The sequence below is a fragment of the Oxyura jamaicensis genome, chromosome 6, assembly GCF_011077185.1.
Source record: "Oxyura jamaicensis isolate SHBP4307 breed ruddy duck chromosome 6, BPBGC_Ojam_1.0, whole genome shotgun sequence".
Lineage (NCBI taxonomy): Eukaryota > Metazoa > Chordata > Aves > Anseriformes > Anatidae > Oxyura > Oxyura jamaicensis.
In genome coordinates this window covers 1,034,740-1,060,326 of record NC_048898.1, presented here as the reverse complement: position 1 = coordinate 1,060,326, position 25,587 = coordinate 1,034,740, and the positions used below count along the sequence as shown (strand labels likewise).

At 41.2% G+C, this 25,587-nt stretch overlaps 1 protein-coding gene across 5 annotated transcripts in view; it reads right to left on the bottom strand.

The window, feature by feature from the left end:
* The window catches only part of PRKG1 (protein kinase cGMP-dependent 1), a 466,513-nt gene that overhangs the window by 125,706 nt on the left and 315,220 nt on the right, over positions 1-25,587 (bottom strand). For all 5 annotated transcript variants that reach the window (XM_035330176.1, XM_035330177.1, XM_035330178.1 and 2 more), the window contains 2 exons: positions 10,814-10,891; positions 5,960-6,054 (listed from right to left, as the gene is read on the bottom strand). In XM_035330176.1, the coding sequence (XP_035186067.1) occupies positions 5,960-6,054; positions 10,814-10,891 (173 nt within the window). The remainder of the gene's footprint in view (positions 1-5,959; positions 6,055-10,813; positions 10,892-25,587) is intronic.

The window sequence follows — 25,587 nt, the reverse complement described above, 5'->3', positions numbered from 1 at the left end:
TGGGAAGTTCAGTCAAGGACGTTGAAACTTTTTTTTCTAAACACAACTGGTCAGGCACAACGAGGGCTGAGAGCAATGACAGGGCATTTAGTAAATTAGAACTTGTTAGATATGTCCCAACAGGTGATTTGTAAGAAGGAGAAGTTTGTGCATGTCAAATGAAGGGGTAAAATAGGAAACATTTGACAGCAAAGGATTATGAAATATACTGTTTTACTGTGAGAGTGAGAATCGTTTTTTGAACAGGAACATCCATTTAATCATAAATAAATAAATAAATATAAAATGTAATAAAACTAAAAATTAAACAAACAAACAAACAAAAAGACATTCCAGCCTATTCTTTTCAGGCAAAGACTGGTTCTGTCTCTTTGAGCAAGTTGAGCAAGGAATACCCACCAGAGGGAATCGTTGACAAGCAACCAAGTACTGGGGTTGTGTAAATTGCAGTTGCTAATTCTGACCATAGGCTACTTTTAAACATCACTGTGCACAATGCCTGCATCAGTACAGGAGCAGGGCTCACGTATGAGCAGTGGCTCAGCCCTCAGCCTTGGTGCCTGCCCAGACACAGGTGGGGCTCCATCCTCCTGCCACAGAAAGCTCAGGATTTAGGACTTCACTTAGCCTTGGTGCACAAACATGCACAGAAGGTCGCAGGCAGGTTGAAGAGGCGCTGTGTCTGTACCTGGCTGTACCTGTACTCACAGTCTGCTGCAGCCATGAAGGCACAAGGATGCTGCTGCTTTCCCTTCTGAGATGGGAACCAGCTGGGAGGGAGTGGATGTTGTCTTTAGGATATGGATCCCCTTTTTCCTCATAGTGGCAACTTAGAACTAACCACAGTTTATGAGGAGCAGCAGGCAAATCAGCCTTGCAAGCTAAGGACGGCAAAAAATTACCAGGCTCTACTCAGGACGTTGCCTTGCCTGTAGTTACACTTGCCACAATTTTGTGTAAGTCCCCGTAGTTATTTCCTGATGTGCTCTGGCATTCACCATAAAAGACTGACAAGGTTGCTGTGAATTGCATGGGACACTGAGTGTGGGGTCTTGCAATACACAAAAGAGTATTTGAAGTAGACAGCATACAAATCTGTTTTACCATCCAAATTAGCTATTTTCTAACTGCTGAGAATCAGTCTTACTCCCTTATTACTTGAACCAAGTAAATAAATCCTTGTAGTCATTTAAAAGCTATTCATGAGCAGCAGGGGAAAAGTATTTCTGGAAAAACAGAAAAGAAACAGGTAAGAAGATAGAAAGTGAAGAAAGAAGATAGCAGGGTGGCAAGGCAGTCCCTTAAACAGGCTTCCAGGCTTTGGCATTTAAGTTGTTGATTGAAACCAAATTATTGTGTTCTTATCTGGAAAAGGATTAGCGCAAAGGTCAGTTGAGCAGTAGCAATGGTATAATTACACAGGAAAAACTTAGCATTAGTGAAGGGAGAAGACTGGGAACATTAGTGGAACCCCAGCACCCCTTGCAGTGTTTATACAGATTTAATAAAAAATGATTTATTTGCAGGCTTACTTGGAAACCTGGTCACAGCAAGAGAAAACAGCAATATTTTCAAAAAATAAATGAATCAGTTGCACTGTCAATACTCTAATGCCCTACTAATGTCTCATTCTCTTCTTAGCTGTCAGCTACTAGACCTTTCAACAAGTTTTTGGGATTATATTTAGTTCTTATATTAATTTAGGGAAAAGTAAAGGTCCAAGATTGCCAACTGATTTAAAGATGCATTAATATCTCCATGTCCACTACTTTTTGTCCCTCACACCATCTTGATTCTTCCTGTAACAGTTTCCTCCACATGCACGTAAAAATTAAACTAGTGCAAACTGCTGTGACAGATTTTAATGGGAAATATGGTATAAAGTTTTTGGGTGGTCAGCAAGGAAATTTTCTTTTGACACCACTATACACACAGATCATATATTGTTTCACGTATCATGTGAATTGCCAGCACACAAAACATACCATAGAAATTTTGGGAACAGTGGTTTCTAACAGTAGGACTGTAACTACACAGGAGCCTTCAAGAGCTGCAGACACAAATGGGAAACAGCACAAATTCTCTTGAAAGAAGATGTGCTGTTATGTCCGGAGAGACTGATATTTCTGTACTTGTTTTCCAACCATCGTCAAGGTAACAAAAAATTTATATATCTGTTACAGTGAAGGAGCTCAAATGTCACTACAATTTGTCACCATGGCAGAGTACCTTGTCCATGACCTGAAGATTGGCATTTCCTCTTCACCCTACGCACCACCAGCATTAAAATAATATATATATATATCTTTAAATCTACACTTTATTCTTTACATACAAGGAAGAAGAGAGGACACCCTTTGGCTGGGGCTGTCTCAGCTGGGAGCTTCTTATCCAGGTCTCATTCACAACCTCCAGTGACTGCCAGAGGCAGGAAGACTTTCCAAATTCTCACCGCTTTTCAATACGGTATGCCTCCACATCATTAAAACCAGTTGCCAAGGCACTCTCAGCTCCGCCAACAGGCTGTCACCCTGCTACAGAGGTGCTTGTGGTCAAGTGGTTCACTTCAGCTTAACTGAAGTCACAAAAACCTCTCTACAAGGCAAATGCACATTAAAGGGGCTTTATAAATCCATATGATTGAAGATGATAAACTCTACGTGAAAAACAAATCATTTCATTACTTTCAAAGATACCCCACAAGGACAAATGAGCAAACTAAGCTGCTTTCGAAATTCAGCTTTGTTTTAACAAACCTCTTTTGCCTCACAAGCATCTGTCTCAGCCACATTGAGCTAGCTATCTCTTGTGGTAACCACATTAAAAACAAACCTTTCAAAGACAACAGACTAGAAATACAGCAGAAAAGCACTGAAACAAGCTGCCATTTTCATCTCAGAATTTGAAAAACATCTCTGATAGAAGTGTTTAATATATTTGTGCAAGTTTAAAATCAAAGCATGGCCTCTATCCTCCCGTTACTTTTGTCAGTACTATATGATTTCAGCATTTTTATTAATGTCAATGTAAGTATATGTTTATATATATAGTGAGCCTCATCTCAGCTTCAACCAGGCACACTCACCCAAATTCTTCTTTTCTTGCCACTGGAGAATTCAGGCCACAGTCTTTTGAGGTACTCTCCTACAAAAGTCAAAGCGCTCACCAGAAAACCCCAGCTGTTGGACCTCAGAGTTGGATGCACTTGCCTCTAGCACTACTCCAAAGTGTGTACCAAAGTGTGAGTATTTCTTTCAAAATCCCTATTCTGTTCACCAAGGTGGGCTCCCACACTGCCTCTCCAAAACATCTGTCCTCTGTCATGTGCCATCACCACTTTGTCCTCTGGCCTGCAGCTCCTCCTGGATACCAAGCCAGGTGAAACCCCCAGCAGCCCAAATCACAGCTCTATTAAATTTACTATGTAATGTAACAGTACAGAAGCAAGGGCTCACACTGCTCTTTTTTTGGGTTGGCCAACAGGAAACCATTTCTGAAGGAGAAAGAGCCTTTTCATATGATCCCCCAAATTTGCTTCTCTGTCCTCTTTTCTTCTTCCATCATTCTCCCTACAACTGTCCCCTGCAGACTAACGTTTTCCATCAGTGCAGCACGGCATGGTCTTGCTCAAGAATTCAGCTGTGACATCATCAAAGCAGCACTATTATTAGCCAGTTTTAGTAAAACATACATTAGCCACAAAGTTGCATTGAGTTCTTCTCCAATGCCTATTTGAATGAATTCTGTTATTTCCCTGTTGATACAAATAATTATCATAAATGGCACTATGTGTTTTTTTTTCCAATTAAGAAAACATCCCAAAAAGTAACTGATTGCAAGTATACGTACATGATCTGTTATTATACTGTAAATTATACATCTGCAATCTCAGATTCAATTAGCAATTAGCCAGGAAGGTAAGAGAGCAGTGTAATAGTTGGGAGCCATGAGTATTACTGTAAGATGATTTGGCTGATAATTTTGTGACTTGTTTTGTTCCTGCTGGTGTGGAATGGGATACTGTGGAGTAAAGTCTGCCATCTGGTGCAAGTGAGAAAAACAGAATAATGTATATCATCAGCAGATTTTTCTGTCAGTATAAACATTTCTATCAGAGACTAGAAGGTATTTGTTATCCATCCTCCTACAGCGCAGTGATATGCAGAATCAATGCTGCAGCTATTACTTTATACTGGCCAGAAAGACATGCCTTGAAGTTGTTACCATATCCTACACGTATGAAATCATAACACATGACCAAATAGCATGTGCTGAAGCTGGAAGCTGTTGCTGAACAGATTCCAACAATATTTTGAAAACTGAACCAAAGAACAATTGAAGAAAATATACTTAAGTTTCTTTAGTTTATCCTGAACTCTCAATCTTAACTGCAGCAGAAGGCTTACAAAGTTGCTGAACAGTGATGTCTACACAGTCCTGAAAGTTACTAATTTACAAGTAATTTATTGAGGTGCTGGGTGCTTTACATCACAAAGTTTTCATACCATTCATTTTAAATCGAGCTACAGAATTATTGAACTTAATAGCAAACTGGATATACAGTACTTGAGATATGCTGTCTCCATATCAAAACATATAACAAAATTAAGTTTTCCGTCCAAATTGAGAATATACTATCAATTATTAAGTTTCAGTTTAGTTTCAGAAGATAAACTTATTATGTATTGAATATTTAATACATGAAGACAAGTATTCCTTGTAAACTATCTAATTTCAGACTGCTCCAGTCAGCCAAAAAACGTAATTTGAAATGCTGAGAAACTCTCACAGTTGTGTTGCGTGTTACTAGAAATATTCAGGGAGGCAAGCTATGAAAATCCTTTTATTTGCCATATCTGGTCTTCAAAAGATGGTTTGTTTGGCACACTATTGCCTGTTCTCGCTATTGGATTGGCTGTCTCAAGATATTTGGTTCTTCTTTTAACATACCAGCACTGAGAGTCGTTTCTCTAAGACTCTTGACAAACCAAAATAAGTGTTTCTAGCTTATATATTTGTGGGTGACATTTTAAAAATATAGTTAATCTCCACCCTAACATTAAGAAAGTAACCAAAATAAGGACATTTATTTGATAAGCATACTATTTTAAAACTAATGTATAGATTTTCAGAGGCATGACAAGTTTTGTATGGGACAGGTATTCCTGGCTGCCAGAAGGAACAGAAAAATTGGGCATCACACATTCTGGCTTCCTTTGGAAGGAAGAGATTTATGAGGGAGCAAACACACAATACATTATCATAACATCAATGAGAAGACCAATAGCTTGCATGCAGAGCTAAGTACTCAGAGTGGGATGAAGTGTTTGTCCATTAAAATCAATGGGTACCCCACATTCCTGCATAAAGCATGTTTTCCTATTCCCATTCTTATTCTTTCCTATAGAAAAAAAAGTGTATTTTTATAAACTATTGAATATGGATTTTTAGTTGCTATTCTTTTAGTTGCCCCAAGTCATCCCCAAAGGAAATTGCTTATATAAGAGAGGTCACTCTCATACAATTACCACCTCCACCAACAATGTATATACACAATAAGATGATTTAAAAGCCAGCACCACTGCCCTGACTTCAGCTGTCTCCCATGCAGAGGATCATGATGATCTCCTTTTGCTATACCTGAGAAATATGCCTGAGTTGCAAAACATCAAACATTTCAGATCTTCAAATATATGACAGTGCCAAGATATTTTCTTATGTCTACAGACAAGGGAAAATTTACATTTGGCCACTCCACCGCAGAACAAGTCATATTTCCCCTTTAAGGAACAGCCACATTGCAACACGCAACACTAAGTGACAAAGCACAACTCCAAAAGCATAAAACCACTTCTAATGTAATTCTTGCCTATTTCCAAATTGTAAGAGCCCTCTGAGGATCACAGAAGTCCTCGAAAAATTATCTCAGCATAAAAGCTACATCATAAGGAGCACTTACCCTTGAAGTGCTTTTTCTCCAAACCAATCTCCTTTCCCTAAAGTACGGAGAAAGACTGGATCTTCACTGGGGGAGTCTTCACGAGTAACGTTCACCTGTTGAAAAGCCAAAACCGCCAGTGTTTAGAAAACCTTTAATTAATGAAGACAGCCCATTTGTTCAGAACAGGATTAGTCATCTCCCAGATCTTTCAAGAAGGGTTCCAGTCCATATCCCCTCTGCAAACCATGTAAGTCACCAGTACTGCACTTTTCCCTCAGCCATCAGCAACCAGTTACTAATTCTCCATAAACTAATCTCAAGCCATCCAAGAAAATGAATTATTCATTATATACAAATGAGTTATTTTCCACCAAAAAGCCTACTACTCTTGGAAAAATATAATACTTGTGTTTTTTGAGGGCTCTAAACATGGAGTTGGCTGCACAAGCACAGTCGTTGCCCATATGGAGTCAACAGCTCAAATAGGTTCCAAATATTTTATGTGTATAAGACAGACACATGGCATAGGCTTCTGTTAGCTTTGTTCCACGTGATTTCTTGCATTGCTAAGGGAAAAAAGAAAGGAAAGAGGAAAAAAAGAAAATCTAGGTTTAGTCGTAATTTAAATGAAAAACAGTTTGGATCATTATAGGCTGAAGGATGTCTCCTTTCATTTTCATCATGTCCTGAATTTGGTGAAGAGGTAATTCTAGCCAGAGCAAAAATAAAGTATTTTCATCACAGTTTAAAGAAAAAATAAAGCCAAGATGGTATTTTGATTTTTGCAATAAAAGAGAAAAGCAATTACTGCTGATGGAATGGAGACTTTTACATGGAATGTAAAACAATAGGAGGTATAACCGAGTGTTAGACCAAATTTAAGATGCAAACACTGCAACAACACGTAGATGACTACACATCTTGGAGTGATGATGTCCCATCTCTGGGGTTCCTTTTTATTTTCTGAAAAGATTTCAGAAGGAAAACAGTAATTGATCATCTGAACACCCTTCTACTTTGTATTATCTCTGTAAGTGGCTCTGGTTCCCCAGGCCAGTATGGGATATAAATCCCAGCAGCTGTGTAATGACAAAGCCCTGGGACACACTGCTGGGAGCTGAGGACAGCATGACATAGTCTGCTCATTACCAAGACTTTACGAAAGATGAGTGCTATTGATGTAATGGCCCTCTATGAGAAATATTTTCTGCTTTTCAGCTAGCCCTTAACAGAGGCAACTCATACTTCTTCTGGTATGCAAAAGCAGGTGAAATACTGCCCTCTGTAATCAGAGAATGGTGGGGACCATCTCTCCTGACATTAACCATCCATCAGTCTGGTTGTCCAGGCTCCGTCCATTGCCAATGGAAAGGGACAGGTATTTCCAAAGCCAGAGCTGTCCAAAATTTAAGTGGAATGAGCAACCCTCTGGAGGGTTTACGAGGGAAAATCCCTCATCTCTCTTCTGCATTTCAGGCTCTCTGTTTGCTATAATCAGAGCTTTTGCATTTGCAAATTCACCAAGCCCATATCTAGGACGACAGCCACTTCCGTTCTGATTTAGAGACATTTTAGTTTAATTTTACTATTAAGTTTACAGTTCTGCCCTGCACTTTCCCTGGTTTCTTGCACGGATGGTGAAACAGTGGGTTTGAGTCATTAGTGAGCACTGTGTCTCCAACACACTATGTTAAACATCTGCAGTGACTCATCAAGCATCAGATGAGGGTAGAGGTGTAACAGACGAGCCAGGAAGATTTGTAGCTGATGAAAAACAAACTTGGACAAACAAAGGGAACTTTAACACATATTTAAGCTCTTTCTCCATGACCTCCACTGATCCTCAGAAATGAATGCTAAGGGATTACGGGAGTAATTTCGACACAGCTCAGAGCGATGACACATCTGAATAGCCCAGCACCAGTGAAGAACCTGCATGATATGGTATTAAATTGGTGCCACACCATTACTTTTAAGGGGAAAATGGTGCACAACGGCACAGCATGACACATGCAGTGTCTTGGTAAAGGGAGGACACTGAATGGGCACAGAGCAGCAGCAAGTAGCAACCAAAAGGGATCAAACCGATCCCTTTCCACCTGATGTGTTAGTCAACAGATTTCTGCTCACAGGTTGTTTTGAACAGATACTGATTTCTATTCACCTGGAATTGAGGAAATACTCTAACAAATAGCAGAGAACTGTAAGGCCACGTTCACCATTTTTGCAGCATTAAAAGCACCTTTGCTGCTGCTGCATTCACTGTCCCAGTTCTGCAAGAAGCTGTCTGTTGATCACAGGCAGACTCAGATAAGGGAACGTACATGGGGTAAATTGGTAGCCACATGCCCCCAAACAACTAAGTGACTAAGATCCAACTATGAGGAGCTGGATCAAGTATGGAATTGAAGGAGAAAAAGGGGAAAAGGGTTTTGCCACTAAGAGAACTATCCACAGCACAGAGTTAAAGAGAAAAACAGAGCAAAAATATTTTGAAGCATTTCTGAGAGAAGTGCTGAGCTCAGAAATTTAAAAATCTTGCTTCTCTTGACTGTCACTGCAGAAGCTCTGACAAAAGGCAGGATAGAGATTTTAAAAATAGCTTTCACTGCTAATACACAATGCTGCTGACTGCAGAAAGTACACATGAGGTCCTAGGTACACGAGCTGGAAGCAGAGTTTCTTCTGTTTTACTAAGCCACCTGGGTCAGGTTTCAGCATGGGGCATGGGACATTATGTGCCCGCTTCAGAAAGTCCAAGGCAGCATACACTGATATGCTTATTCCATATCTCATTGCTATTTATTCCATGTTTCACTGCTAAGGCTCTATTTCTGCTAGCCTGGGACATATCCTTAGCCTGGGGTAGTTCTGATATCACTGTGTAGCTATGTCCCAACACAGGCATTAAAATTAAACACCCTCCCACTCCATCCTTCATCAGTCACAGATATCTCCTCTGCAATTCAGTGAGGCTGCAAGAGAAAACTGGGCAGAATTTAATCGTCCCGGTGAAAATTCCTGTCAAGCCACCAAGATCCAGCTGAGGATCTGTGAATTCCTCAACAAGCCCGTGTGCATTGTTTTGTTTGAACTCCCTTTTTCTGGCCATCAGCTGCCACAGTAAGATAAAGCTGCAAAGGCCATGGAGATAAAGCCAAGGAGCTTCTCAAGAGGGATTACAGAGCTCTGGAGCAACAGTCAGAGACATGGGGGGCAGGTGGTTCTCTCCTCCATCCTGTTGGCTTGAGGAGCGGAAGAACCATGCAGGTCAACAACTGTTTGCCAAGCGGCTGTCAACAGCAGGGATTTGGTTTCTACAACCATGGGACTTTGCTGATTGAGGAGTGCTAGGAAGGGATGGAGCCACAAGACCAAGTGGGTCAAAAGTACCCTACCCAACAGGCTGTTCAACGTGGCAAGTGGGCTTTTAAAACTTGGTGAGGAAGGGAGGTGCATACTCCCATGAAAACGGTCTGAATAGAAAGGATTTGAAGTGTACATCATGGTTGTCCGTATTCTGGAAAAAGATGAAATCCTACTTCTGAGTGGAGCGAATCAAAAGAGCACAAGGGAATACCGTCAAATTCCTACCTCTACTGTCAACGATTGGCTTCATTTCAGAAACCTGTGCATGATTATCTTCTTCATCTGAAAAATACACCTTTTTCTTCTGATAAAGACTGCCTCTCAGCAACAGAGAGTGGAAGATGATGGTGAAAATCTAGTTTGAGTATCCGAGAGCTGACAGCTCAGGATTCAACCCAGCTGTGTACAACACCCACATTCCTCCTGTGTAGATGCCATGATTATTATTATTTTTTTGCTAACTTTAATTATGCACAGACTACATTATCTGCCTTGGTGCAAATATCAAATCCATGAACCAGGAGGCTTGGGTTGGCTTAATTTTAAGCATATTTATCTATTTGTGTTTACTTTTCATGGATCACATCTGATCTGCAGTGGGAAACCACCATGTATTCCCTTGAATGTCAATATCCTGCTACATGGAAAGAAGCCAAATGTTTCTCAAGTGTAACAGTATTAGGCCAGCTAAAACAAACCAAAAAAGAAAAAAAAAAGTCAAATGGAATGAAAAAAAAAAAATGGATCCATAAAATTCCACCAGGATTTTACAGGAAAAGAGGTCAAGAAGCATATTTTCCCCTGTGAGCAGTAGAGCAGAAACTTAGACAATTTTTCTTCCCCAAAGAGAAATCTGAGACTTCTCTGAGTTCCTATTATTTAATTTGGAAAAGCTACAAAGTGATAGTCATGGGAATGAAGTCTGGAAGTCAGCCTTGTAAGAGGGATACTTGGTAAAGACTAGTTGAGTATTGCAGGGTATCTTATAAAAAAAATTGGCTACAAGGATGCTGGGGTAAAGGAGCATGCAGGGACTCAGAGTAAGTGTCTGCAATTAAATAAGAAGGCAAAAATAAAAAGAAAGCTCTGACCCAGCTTAGAAAACTCTGATTTAATTAGAAGGAAAAAGCAGGGAGATGCATGTAGAGTGCAGGAACACCTTGGGATGGTACAGGACTACCCAATGCAGATAACCCACAGAAGAAGAAAGGAGAGAGCTTTTTTGGTCATGTACCAAGAGACTTAACTGTCTTCAAGCCCCAAAATGTTCACTGTGAGCACATGTGTAAAACAGCATAAGATCTACTTTTTTTTTTTTTTTTTTTTTTTCCTTCAGGCCACTCTTCCCTGCTGATACAATGCCAAGAAGTTTAATTAAATGTCAAGTGTTGCAACATTTGTGCCCTGGGGAGGGGAGAGAGAAAGCACTGGTTGGTACTGAATTTCAACTGCATATCATCACCATCGCCACCGTCACATTTCCTTAGAAGAGTGTCAACTTACCTTTCCTTTGCTGATTATAAAAAAAGTGTCCCCTCGAGCACCTTGTCGGATAATATATTCTCCGCTTTCATAGTGTGTCTGAAAAAAAAAAAAAAAAAAAGACCAAACATAATCAGATAATGCTATTCAGTTGATAATTTGGCAGTTTTGCAATATAATGCTTAGGGAAACATAGCCCTGGTCCAGTTTTATCCAAGTCTGACACTGGTTGTGATTTAAGAATTGTCCTATGTCAAGGAATATAATAATTAAAAAGAAACCATTTCTGGCTTGCCCATTTTTCTTATTACTGTGCTAGTGCCAGCATTTGCCCAGATGAATTATCCTCACAGCCTAAATCCACTTATACTAAGTAAACCTGACACATGCATTTTTGACAGAGAATACAGTACATGAACTGAACTGCAATAATGTATTTGTTGTAAAAATAGTTTTCTACCTAAACCACCAAAAAGCCTGGTATTTTTTCAGCACCACCAGCAAGGGTTTTATTGAATAAATAATTTTTGCTCTCCTGTTATTATAGTAGCTTAATCTGTCTTTTTTTTTGTCTTATTATATGGAATATTTATTGCTAAATTTCTGTCATACCTTGTCAGAGCTTGCATCTGAACTTAATAGGATAGCTTCATCCCTTGTATTACCCCATCAAAATCAATATGAATTTATACTTCACCAAAAAATAAGCCAATATGTTCTAAATAAAGACTCCACATTTAACCGTCCCACCCCTGAACTAGCAGATTCTTCCAAGGTGCTCTGCACCCTGTGAATTCAACAAACATCCATTCAACAGCAAGCAGAGGTGCGCAAAAGACCAAGAATCTTCCCCAGATCTCCTGCTGGTAAAACAAAAGCCTCTGCAGAGAACGTAGACGTGGCTGCAGGTGTCAGGTCTCCCATGTCCCAGCACTGATTTGTGACAAAGCCTGCCCCAAAACGCCACTCGCGCCGAGCCCTGGTGCGGATGTTGTTTGAAAGCTACAATGAGCACAGAGCTCCAGAAAAGACCGCCAGATCTTTTAATCCTAAAGTACGTACAAACAACAGCAAGCATGGATTTGAGCTAAGAAAGAGGAATTAATCAGAATCCAAGGATTTGGTTAAAGCTTTAGATTTCTTTCTTTCTTTTTTTTCTTTATCCCTAAAGGTACTTTAATTGACCTGTATCTATCCACCTTCTTGGTGCCACTTAAAGGCTGACAGCAGACTCCAACAAGAAACTAAACACGTCAAGGCACATGGTGAAGTAGCTATTACATCTGAGAAAAACAACTCTTTGCTTTGGGAGCACTGGGCATATGGCAGTACTAATGAAAAATAATTGTCCTAAGAAAATAGGTTTAAGTGAAATATAACGTGCAATTAATTAGGCTAGTTGTTAAAAATACATATACTTGGGCCATGGGTGCCTATGAAATGCACAATACTAAATATACAATACTGGAAGAAATTATGGGTAAAGAAAGACAATGTCAAAGGAGGACGTTAGTAATCAATATCCTTAGACTCTCCAAGAGACTTGTAGATGAAAAAAGGCCACTGTCTGAATCACAACTGCTGAGTAACATCATGTCAGTCTTCAGAAATGGTGTGGGAAGGCTGACAGGTAGGTTGCCCTGGGAGAAAAGGGCTCTCTATGAAAGCCTGGGAGGAGATGTGGGCCTCTGTGGACACAAATCCAGTTCTGCTTCTTCCGTGGGGGGTTTCTGCAGAGTAGATTTTGAAGATGCACATTTCTGAGCACCTGGGTTGAGACTCTTTGGAAGGGTCTGATTTTATAAGGTATTGGGATCACGTCCTCCTAAGTTGGATCTCATATGCACCCAAAATTCTATAATCATTGCTAACACTCAAAAATACTGGTCAAAAAACTTCCAGTTTTACTATGGGCAACCCATATCCATTAGGCAGATTAAACTGCTTCTTTACTATTTTTACTCCTTCTTTTACTATTATTACTATTTTTTTTATTGTACTATTTTTTATTATATGATGCTGCTTTATAGCCTACTCTCAGCTTCTGGCCATGTAACACACCGACATGACAAAGCCCTCTTCCTCAGGCCACCCCAGTGTCTTGGTCTCAATGAGCAGGACGAGCTGCACCAGCTGCTTAGCGCTGAGAGCCACAGTCTTGCAGCCACCTCCGGATCTTCACACAAGTCCTCCCAACACTCCCATTCAGGATTCCACAAAGGGAGTGGAAAGAGAATAAAGTTAGAGCCTGGAAGGATCTAAAGCTGTCTTTGGTTTTAGCATCTCTTGTCTACCATATACATTTTCCCTGGGCTGTAGACTCATTCAAAATAAATACTGCAAGCCCTTCTCCCCACAATTCAAACCATATTCCTCCAGCCCTTCGATGAGTTCCTAGTCAGGCAGGGCTTTCCATTTGCTTGACCCTCCCATGCCCTTCCTTTGGTCCATGTCTTCATCTTTACATATTCCAAGCCCATCTCTCTCATGGCTAAATCCACTGTGCGCTTTTTGCTCATATCATCCAGTCTCCAACAATGCTCTGACTTGTCCTCTTAAATCCTCCTTCTCTAACACAAATCAAACTCATCCACGTGCTTTGCCCTTCTAACCATTTTTTTTCTGTGCATTTAGACTGAAAGCACTGTGTGAAGTAAGCAAAGCACGTTAGTGCCTACTTATGACAGATGCAAACAGAAGTAATTACAAGCCTCTTGTTTTTAGCCAGCCACATTAAAGGTACCAACATGGTTTCAGGTACATATGGTATCACTATACATCCTCTGAAGAAAGCATTTTGGCAAGTATGTTGTACAAATTCATAGCATAGCTGATTCATGTTTTAGGAACACAAACTCCAATTCACACAGAGAAAACCAGTTCAAGAACAATGGGAGAACAGCAGGAATTCTGACAGCTTGACACAGGTGTGGTGGCACATACAAAGTAATAACATTTAAGTTAAAATCACAAAAAGGGAAGTCAATAAATGCGCCTTTACCAGCCTTAGACTGACCCCATCGCTATTTCTGGACCTGCCTCTGCAAGATTAAATGAAATGGCTGAGATCCAGCCAGCTGCTAAAAGCCAGGCTCTACTGAAGGGGATCCTTCTGATGGAGATAACCATCAGTCGACATCTTAAACTCTAGCTCAAGTATCCTGTATACAACTGGTTAAAGAATTTCTAAATTGCTTTTAAAATAGGCAATGAATATTTCTAACTACCTTTGCAATCAGCAGATAAGTAAATAGAAATGCACCTAGTGAAACACCCCGTATTTAGGTTTAGAGATCAATTTTTTTGATTCCCCCAGGGTAAAGTCTGGACTGAGCCAAGAGCTCTGCCCTGAATACTGTATTTTCAAAGGCAACAAACAGTGCAGTGATGAAAGCTAACTTAGTGTCTTTTTCAGTGCAACCTAAGTGTCAGGTAGGTCTTGTACTTTGAGTATACTCAAAGTGTCGTGTAGGTCTTTGAGTATACTTCTAAAGACACAGAAGCTGCTCTAGTCCAGTGTTCTTTTGTTTTCATCAGAGAAACAGAGCTCAAGGTCCAGCATGTAGATGGAGTGGAGAAGCAGGCAGGCTGCAGAAACACAGCTTGACAAAGCCAAGACAACCAGGTAGAAAAGCTAATAGTTTCAAGGTCTTGTTTGTAGGGGAATAAAAGGGTTCTAAGTCATTGAGGTCCCAGCTTGGCATCAAAATCTGCGTGAGTCAGTGCTCAAGAAACAGCAAGGATAAAGCAGAGAAATTACTGTTGGGAACAGTCGCCTACCAGCAAGCCACAAACGTGTACTTTATAAGCTCTGGCGAAAGGGGATAAAGACTCACTTCAATGAATTACGAATGCTGCAAAACCTGAAGCATTCGTCATGCTAACCAGGCTGTTGTTTTACAAAATAACACCAGGCCCTTAATGTATTTCACAACGGGGCAAGAGCTGCTTTCTCTTGAACGAGAGGTGGCAACCGCCTGATCAAACCCTTCAATGCAGAAAGCCCTGAAAGATGGCTAATCCTGCTGTAAAGCTTCTGCACTGAGACTCCCGTCCCTTCACTGGTGCCGGGTGAGGGGATGGAGCTGAGGCTAATCCCCACATGGCATGGAGATGCCTGCAGCAAACTTCGAGTGCTGGGACGGACATGGAGATGCCAGCACTGAATTTCTCCCCAAGGGAGAAGGATCCGCTCTACTCACATGAAGAAGCCTCCAGCCTTCCTCAGACTTCATTTTCTATATAATCAAACCTTTCCCAGTCTACACCAGTAAGGGGGGACAACGTTCTGCTCCGCAAATCATGGAGGTCCGTGGGGAGCCTGCTCTGCAAAGTGCCAGCCAAACAAATGGCCCAAGCGCACGTGCCTGCATTGAGGACCAGTTCTGTGCTCTAACAGATGGCTTCTTCCTCAGAAAAGAAGTGATAAAACCTTTGTGTCTTGGGGTTTCTGCTTTTTGGGAAGCACAACACATCCATACTTCAAGATTAAAGTTTTCTGTAAGGAAACAGAAAGCTCAGATTCTTCAATAATGCTTAGAGCTCTGATTTTACTTTCTGTCCCATGCTTCATGTAATTCCTAGGAAAATTTAAATACTCTTGTTCTTCAGTGATGAGAGAGGAGCTATGGACACAGGGCTTCCATGTTTTCAGGGTTCCTGAGTCTATCCCATGAAGCAGAACTCGGAGCTCAAAGGCACTGGATTATATTTACAGAAACGGTGCATGAGGAAAGAAAAAAGCTAAGCTAAAAAAAGAGAAAGCTCTCATTAGCTTTGTCAGGGAACAAGAACTAGTCCTAAACAAAAACATTTTAATAGGAAATAAACCTGAAATACATATAAGCAAGAGAAATAGTCATGTCAATACTACATATGCTCATTTTTCCACTGAATTTAATTCATGTGTACCTAGGCAGGCCTGGCAGGAGCTGGGGAAAGAGCAAACAGGACTAGAGAGCCAGCCCTATGAGCGTTTCGAAGTCACTGGAGCATTTCTGGACTGCCCTCAGCCAGTGCAGTGTCAGGAAAGCCCTGTCAGCATTTCAGAGCAGCCGACTTTTGAACTTCTCAACCTTTATTACCCTTTTTTTTTCCTTGGCAATTCTGCATAATACCAAATTGTTAATTCCTGAATCCTTGCTCAGGTAACGGTCAGCTTCTCGTCTCTTGTATAATATCAAAAGCTTTCAGGATCAGGAACATGATGGCCCCTCATCCCTTTTTAAAAACAAAAAACAACAACAAAAAAATGGGAATTCATCAAAAATCTATGATTAATACAAGAGATATTTTTAGACCTTAAAAAGCTACACTGATAGTTTTTTGTTTTTTTTTCTTATTTAATTGGTTTATTTTAACTAACACAGAAAACCTTTGTAACAAGGAGACCTGTGCAATAATCTGTTTGTCTTTGTACATTTGTTTCCTCACCAAGAACTAACACAGATTTTTCTCCTCTCATAGTTAAAAGGGATCATTGAATTCATCTAAATAATATCAGAAAGGGTAAGATCTCACCTGCAGGAGCGATAGCCTGTCTGGGCAACCCTTTACCTTCACGTTCTCGTGTCACAGAGCACCAGGTAGCACTGGGCAGGCTGGAAAGCACAGGTTTAAACAGCACTTTTCCTGCATTAGACACCCAATTTGTGGCTTATGAGACAAATGAAAGAGCAGTTTTAAAAGGGTTCTGGGCTAGTCCATGCATCGGTGATTGCAGTTTCACTCTTGCGAGGTTTAACTAGGAGGATACAGCTAAATAAACAGAGTTGGCTCTACTTACACCTACAAGCTGTAGGCTTCAGCTACCATCAAGGCCGACATTAAGGTGTATTACAAGCAATTTAGACAGTGCAAACAGAGCAGCTGACTTGTATTTATCTTGATTTTAGGAAAAGCAAGAATTTTATCAACTCCATCAGGATTGAATAGTGAAAACCAATCCTTAAGCTCTCCATTAGCATCAATGCTACCAGCACTCCCACTACTCCTGGGATTAACATTTACAGCAAAATCCTCAGCACAGCTGGGATACTAAATTTACACTACCAGAATACAACCACAAACATCAGATTTCTCAGAAAATTGTTCCTCAAAGATACATGAAAGCTACTTGGTGCCTCCAAGTGAGATGCAGATACAGTGAATACCCCACGCACACTGAACACATTGGGGCCTAGGTATCAAACAGAGTTTCACATCAACTCCTGCGGTAATTCCAAACTGCCATTTCTCCAAAGAAAAGAGAGCAGATGGAAATAAATGTTATTAAACAAATAAACAAATAAACAAATCCCTAAACAAGGCCAGTTTCTATGCAACAACACTATGTATCAGAGCCAGACGTTAATCCATGTCACGCAGTACTCTATGTCTATATGGCCTTCATGTCCAGTTAGGTTAAAATCAACCCCAGCACACAAAGAAGTTTGAATATTTTGTAAGATATCTTTTCCAACCTAAATTAACACAAGTTCTGGAAGCCATCCTTTTATTTAAAGTCTTCCTTTGCGTGGCTGACCAGCAAAGCAGATCCCTAGTTTGCCTGGTAATTACAGCTTATATATATATATATATATATAACATTTTTTCTGTTGTGAGTTTGACTTAAAGCCTAGCAGAAATCCCAGCACCAAGGGGACAAATATTTAATTAATGGGCTTCATTAGGTGAGACACTGGTCAGCCCCTCCGACGTCCTCTATGTATCCCACAGAACTCGCATGTGATAGGAACAGCCCGCGGTCGAGGCAGGCTGTGCTGGGAAAAAGGAAACATCCTGCCTCACGAAGCCCTCTGTCCCTTGCAGAACACCTGCAGCCCAGCCCTGACTGGGGAAACACCCCTGTAATTAAACCTCTCTTGAGAAGCAAATGGATTTTTCTGAGATCAGCCTTGAGCACTGACAAAACTAGGAACAGCAAGGTATTAGTCCCGTAACTGTCTTTTTGTTTTCTCCTAGTGTCACTGAGCTCACAATCACCCAACGCCACCCCTCTCAGAAAAGTTATTTGTGCACTTAATTTCCTTTGCTAGCTGCTAAGCAAATGTAGCATCACACACTGCATTTCTTTCTCCTTGTTTTGGTCCTTCTTTCTAATACAACATCATGGCTGGAACAAGACAAGGAAGTCTAAAATCTGAATTTCTGCACCTTGTCCTTTCCAGAGGGGTTTCTATCACAGTGCTGCATTGTGCATGCAAACGACTCACAGCTCATAAACTCAAAATGTTGCACTAATCGGAGGAAAAAAAATCACCTTTCTTACTTCCCAGATCGTTTCACCCTCAGCGCAGAGAAAGCCCGGGCTTTGCAACTTCAGACAGCTGGGGGGAAGGCTTTGGTCCACTAGCCTTATTTTGGCAACCACCAGCTTCATTCAAAGCTTCTGTTCCTGACCACCGCCAAAACATATGGAGCTTTTAAAGCCTGCCAAGTGTTGACACAGGCTGTGAGGAGAAACCTCGACACTGGAGACCAACCCAATAGTTAAACTTCAGAAAACCTCATTTTTCTCCAACTGGATGCCTTTGACTTCTGTGTTTACACTGAGAACATTTAAAGGGGTGGAAAATAGATGTAATGTTTGGAGTGCTACGTAACCCACGTTGGCTGTGGTGTGGAGAAGCCAAAATACTCTAAAAGGTCACTTAAGGGGAACAGAAACACAAAGGTAGCTTTGAGATGAGGAGCTTCACCCTCTGCAGCTCAACGCTCTATTAACAAGCCACAGGTTTGCACTGCATAAACCAGTGAGGATAGCACGGCCTTGATGACAGTTCTGAATGTACAATCCATCTCCCCCAAGGTGTATTTTTTAAATATTTCTAAATATGTTATTTTGCTGGCTGTTCAAAAAATATTCACAGAACCTCAGCAAAACTCCAAACACAAGCAGCTTTCAGAATACTTTTGTTTCTGTTCTGGACTTTCTGCTTTATTTTTTTTTCCAAGTCTAAAATGACCACAGCAACACTAGGAAAATAAAATTTTAAAAAGTTTATTTGCTAGAAAACGTGGCAAAACCAATTTCAGTGTAATATTGGTCTGCTGTATTGAATTCTTTAGGAATCATAAAACTTTTTTTTTTCTGCCTTTAGTATGAGTCCCACTCTCATGAAACATCTGAAAATGCTGCTCCCTGAGGGAGCTGAAGGGCAAAATCGTTCTTCTGTAGTCTTCTGCTTGCCGAGCCTGAGAATCCAGGCGCAGCCAGTGGGCCTGGTTTCTGACACTCCCTCCAAACAACAGCTTAGCACAATATTACATCTAACAAATGGGGAATGAAAATATGGAAAGGGCCTGTGGCTGATGGGAATCGAGGGTTGTTAACTCATGCCTTTTAATTCAACTTCATCACAGAGCATGGGGCTGGAAAAGCAGACGAGGGAGGCAAACACCCCAGACGGTGCTGCTTGCTCATGCCAACTCCGCCTGCCCTCACCTGTCAGGCACAAGGGGCACAGACTGACCTGCAGTGGCACATCCCAGCAGTGATTAGGACGTTATTAGCACACTTCTGCCTTCCTAAATGGCTGTGAACTTCAGCAGGAAACCTGCGGATGAAACTGCAACAGCCTGGGTTTGCAATCTCCCTTACTGATTCAGCTGGCTCTAACTGAGCTGCACTATCCTCCAGGAAATTTTCCTCTCTCTCAGAAAGGGACTACTAACTTACTTTTCCTTCTTAAAAAAAATCAGAATAGCCTCTTGAATCCAAATCAGGAATCTGTGTGCGTGTGTATGTTAGCTGAAACTGTTTTGTAATAATTGCAGGAGACTGTCATCTTGGTCAAAGCCTTGTGGTGGACCTTTTATTTGTGCCGCACTGATTCCCTGTGGCTTTGTAATGGACTCTGTCAGTGATGAGAAAATGTGCTCCTCAGCACATTTTGCACAGCCTGGGCATCTTTGCCAGTAGTGGTGTCTCCTGCAGCTTACATTTTGCTTCTGTTTCCTGACCATCAACTCCCTGATCAACAACAGGTGTAGTGTACCGAACAGGACTATTGGTGTGTGGACGTTTGGGTCCAGCATACTGGAATAATACAAATTGCTGCACACGGTTGGTTTGTCTGTCCTCTGCTGCAGTTGTCTGAGCATTCTCCTGAGATAGGAGGTAAGAACCTGGTAACAGATCATTTCATTTCCAGAAAAAGGCAGAAGGCAAATGCTGAAAAATAACGAGCTGCAATCCAAAACAAATAGCAGCTGATATGCCAAGAGAAACCTTTTCCTTAGACTGAGAAATAGGTTGGTGGCTCACCTCCTAATACCAAGATATAAATCCATGATTTGAGAACAACATACTGATTTCTCCAGATGAACGGAATATAGCATGGAGTACAGCAGCAGTCCAAGAGGCACACTCAGCAATTGTTTTTTTAAAGCAAACAAGTACAGCCTACGACGATTCCACTGGGTACAAAATAAAATGAATAAAACATCAGTCCTACAACAGTGCTCTGCTGCTCCTGAAACGTAAAGATGTGATAAATGTTCCTAATTTGAAGTTCTTTGGTTAGAAGATTGCTTTAATTTCCTGTTTCTTTTGGAGTTTGGCACTACTGTTCTGTAAATTTGAATTTCAACATGTTACATGGAGAGCTAGCAGGGAGGGAAGCATGCCACACAGAGATGGGGCTGGGGCTGGTATCCTTTTTTGCTTCCTTTTCTCCAGAATTCCCCCATTTCCAGTGTCTCACAGACATGCAAGGCATCCAGGAACTGAGCTGGAGCCAGCCCTCTCCCATACTACCTACCAGGCAATACCCACCAACATTGCCGTGGGCTAAGCAAGGCAGGTAGTAGAAATAAGGCAATAAAAATGTAATTTGTACAGGTTAGACAGAAACTCAGGCAACTCAACATACTTGGTTTAGAGCAAAAGATATTTTCCAAACTGCAATTTCTAACTCTGACCAGAGTGCTGACTTTCTTGGCTGAAACTGCCAGCCCTGAAACAGGGCTGAGTTTTTACCATGAATTCAAAATTATGCGTTGTCCTGTAAATATGACTTTACAGCTGTGGTCATTTAGGAGCTTGCTAAGCTTCTCACATGAAAAGAAGTACTTGCTCTTTTCAGGACCCAGGGTGCAGAGCTGATCAATTCTGTTTCCATTTACACAACAGAATTTAGACTTACAACACCAGAACAGCCAGCCTTAACAGCTCTCTTCATGGTGCCATACATACTTGAGATTTATTTGGTCTCTCACTGAAAACAAATGTGCCTCATTGAATAAGTCCCCTAAATGAAGCAATACTAATGAAAATGAGTATGAGGAAGGGTTAAACTTCACTGGTATCATCTTCTTAGGCTCCCTCTTTCCTGCGCCTTCAAATCAGCAGAGTCGTCTGGTGAAAGGAGGTTCCTCTGTCCCCTCCCCTGGAACTGTAAGATTCGCTCAGCTCTGCGTACTGCAGCCTTCTGCTCTGCCTTGACTATAAACACTTCTTGGGTGAAGGCAAGTCCTGCTGTCACTGTCAAGTTTCTTGCCCACCCTACCATCAAAACAAACATTCTTGAGCAACCTGGAATGTGTTTAGGGACTCTTTCAATGCCTGTCGTATTGGCTCAACAGCAGATGTTGTCTTGAGCAGATGAAGATTTGTTGAGCTTCAAAGATCGTGCACAGCCACCTCTAAGGCTGAAGGATGTCACAGAGTATCAGCAATCGGGATGTCTACAGATGGCAAGCCGGGATGATGTGGGCTCTGGGAGTCCATTAGGGTCTGTATCGATGCCCTTAGACAGAGTTTTGATTCCTAAATTCACTGTGCACTTTTAAGGGAAAAAGTGGAGGAAAGAGCATCTCAAAAATGCATTATTTAGTTAAATGAATTATCGCTAAATAAATTTCCTGCCTTAATTTGCTCTAAAAGTAGACACAAAGCATTAGAAAGCACATTTTAATTCTTGTTCTATCCATGTTATCACTGCAATGCAGTCTGACAACCGATGTTGGAGAGCCATCAGGTTTCCTAAGCCTGGCAGGCAACCGCCTCTCGGCTCCTGGGGCTCTGAGGCAAACATCTGTTTCTGTGTTTCTGCCCAGAAAACACATTAAGGCACGAACTGCTGTCACCTGCTGATGCAGGAGCCACCACTGTCCTGACCCTGGAGCCTGACCCTGTCCCTGCTGCCCCGAGGTCACCAACAGCCTCCACGAGTAGGAGCAGACAGGGCACCGAGTCAAGAGATGCCCAAGCTGCTGCCTGCAGCAGCTTTTTATAGAGGACATGTCGAGGAGTACAGCAGAAGCCCAGAAATGCTCCTTTCTGGAGGTATAGCGTCTACCTGCCTACATACATAGCAAGGACTGATGTGGAAATATAAGACGAGAAAGAGGAGACGAAGTAAGTGGCAGTGGGCCAAAAGGAAAACTGTGGTGCTCTTGGAGAAAGACCGCATGTAAAGATGCTCAAAGGATGAGAAAGGAAGGACGAGGGATCAGAGAAGGAAGCTCAGCCCTGCCACCACACGGGTATTTGGTACCGCAGGAGGCCACCAGAAGAGATCAACTGCAGAAGTGCTGCCAGTGGGGGACAGCTTCATTTCCTCAAGTGCAGAGAAACAGGAAAAGAGAAATAAAAGTAGATTAACAGTCAGGATGATCTTCTGAGAAGAAAGAGGAATTTCAGAAGGAGGAGAAATGGAGGAAAGAGAGGATGCCGAATAGGCGGGAAAGTTCAGAGAGATGCAGATGGGGATGAAGAGGGAAAAAGGTCAAGAGAAACGTCAAAGGAGAGAACTCAAGGCGAGGCAGCTCAGGGATTAAGAGAACACACAGGTGGTACATGTGGGCGAGAGCGGCATGTGGGGATAGGTGAAGACAACTGGGAGGGAAGCTTTATAAAAGAGGCTTGCTCCAGAAAACACGAGAGGAGCTGATACAGACAAGATGATTTGGGAATTCAAGATGATCTTGGGAATCCAAGAGAAATGATGGCTATAATGAAAGACAGCAAACTAACTGTGTGAAAGTTGCTAGTGATGTTAGGCCACAGATCCATCACAGAACTGGGATAGAAAAACCAATACTGGGCCTGTTGGCTGTAACAACCAATTCGTAGATAATGAACGAGAAATGCAGGGAATTAACTGCGTGAGAAGTAATCAGAGAAAGGATACCTAGGCAACAGAGTGGAATTAATCAGTTACTCCGACTAAAAATCAGTGAACAGTTAAATCAAGTCAAATTTAAGTTAAAAATATTATATAGCAAGTCAATTGCATGGGTTGATGCCGACTCCAGAGGGAATAAAAAAATTAAGCTGCCCATTGGAAATCGTAAGTTTTAACACGACAAAAAGAGTACTTCAATGCCTATGACAGGTCACACATATTTTATTTTGTATTCCACTTCTGTAGAATTCAAATCTCTATTTGAACAACTCATGTCCCATGACACTTGCACCACAAACCTGTCACCGCAGCCCAGACTGCTGCCCAGTGCTGAGACAGCGGCGTCCTCCTGTTTTGCTGGTGGCAAGGGATGAAGCTTTGCTCTGCTTTTAAACACCGAGACCAAAAGGTCCCCCTCGTCCCTATGACAGCATGTTGACCCTGACAGCTTTGTTTTGAGGAAATGCAGCCAGCAACCAACTGCTCCTACAATGCTGTGTCACTGCACCGCAATGTTTCTCCAAAATTGCAAGCAACTCTTTATAAGGATATGGGGTTTTAATTAAATTTAAATGAAATGCAAGAAAAGTAGCCCCTCTTCTCCTCCTCCTTTCTTAAGTAGCTCTGTTTCTATCCTTTCATTGAAAGAATGTCTATGGAACCATAATTTTCCTCCATAAATCTCCAAATCAGTTCCACAGCCATTAAAATAGCAATGAATGCCTTGCAAAAATGAAATTGGAAGTAAACTATGCAAGTCAACATGTTTCATGTATTTTTCTTCATTTGCAACAATTTTTAATGCTTATTCAGACAAGTTATTTGTATTGTCATGAGGATCAAAACTAATTTTCTAATCTGTCAGGAGGAATAAAAGAGCATAGCAACTGAATATACTCAGCCACTTTTGAAGTAGCCTCCAATGAAGCACATTTTCTTTTTGTAATCTGAAGCAAAGAAGAGAGTCTACTTTCCATATCCAAATACGCTTCTTTAAGTTGTCCCCGGGCACTGAATTTATTGACAGCAAAATCATTAAAAGCATTTGATTTTTACTGAAACAGGTAATTTTGCCCATCGAGTACACCAGTTTCTCCTAGTTTGGCAGATTCTTTAGGGTTTTTGGTATGTGACAATCAGCTCTGACTTAATGTGCAAACCCTACAGCATCAAATTAAGTACTACCTAGTGCAGATTTTGCTCCCTTCTTTACCTCTGTGGATTTTGTCTGTTGATAGAAAATACTATCCTTTTACCTAGATTTCTCTCATTAACTGTACAAGGAGAAAACTGCAGTTTTATCAGCCTGCACACATACAAAGTTCAGGCCCCTCTCCCAGTTTGCCAACAACTGCTCTGGATTACAATGAACGTTAGAAGTGAATTACATTGGTGTAAGCAAGATAAAGCACCTAAAGTATACTCATTAAAGCAACGATGGGTAAACTTTTACTCTGAATGTGCCCTGAAACAAGAAAAACAGAATGCTCCATTATTTTATATAGGAAAAAACAACTTTTATCAATGGAAAGAGAACAATATAAATACTTCCAAAAGTGACAAGGCTTAGGCTTAGACAAGGAAGGCTTAGGTAATTCTAGACAGGTCAATTTGAATTTTGCTAAAAAGCTGTTATGCAGAAAGTTTTACCAGACCTTTCCACTGCCTATGATTTATTCCAGACATTTGTCCAACTAGTAATGAAACATGAAACTAAAGTCACATTAATAATTCAGAACACGATAAAAACTTTAGATTACCAAAACATAAAGCATACAAAGAATTAACCCTACACCAGCAACATCTTCATCTGGGTTTCACATAATGACTAGTCATATTATTATTTGACTGAAAACATCTATTGTGTGCTTTATAGCATTTTTTTGGAGTATATCTTACTAATAGTCCTAAAAAGAAAAGCAGAACTGCACTGGGAAATATAATCTAGGTCAGATTTTTGGCACAAGACACAGCACTGCTAGTGGACAGCTGACTATCTCCTCACCAGGCAGGGACAGCACACTGATCCAGAGACGACTTCACTAGATTTTGAACTCCAAAGCATGACAAATTGTTATCTTTTGTGGCTTTCCCTGCCAGGAGTTTGGAAAATTATGACTTGGGACTATCGCAACAGAGACAGGATTGGCCATCATGATGCTTAATAAACCCCACTCCTCCTCATCCAAGGAAAACCTCCACCCCAGTCCAAGATCACAGCCTAAGACTGCGTGCTGGTAAAACCAGGCTCATTGTTCATGTTTCCCAGTCCCGCACAGCAGGCAGGGACGGGAAGAGCAGAGTACATCTGTTCTACCAACACCCTGATTTAGGACATCAGCATTTTCCTCTGCAGCACTACCATAAATTTTCCCAGCAATGAGCTATTTTTGCACTCATCTTCCCTCTGAATTACCCATACAGTGAGTTATTTTTTTTTTTATTTTTTATTTTTTATATTATTTCTGAGATACTCAGGACTCTTATTTTTCAGCATGAACTGTTAATGTTGATTGGAGGAAGGGTATCTGAAGGACATAGGTCTCCAGCAAAAGTTCCCTTCATGCCTTTTTTCCATGCCCTTCAGAAGATGAACCAAAGGCAGACTAAATGGCCATTCCCAAGAAGCCTGCAGCTGAGCAGGGAGTTGACTTTCAGCCTTTC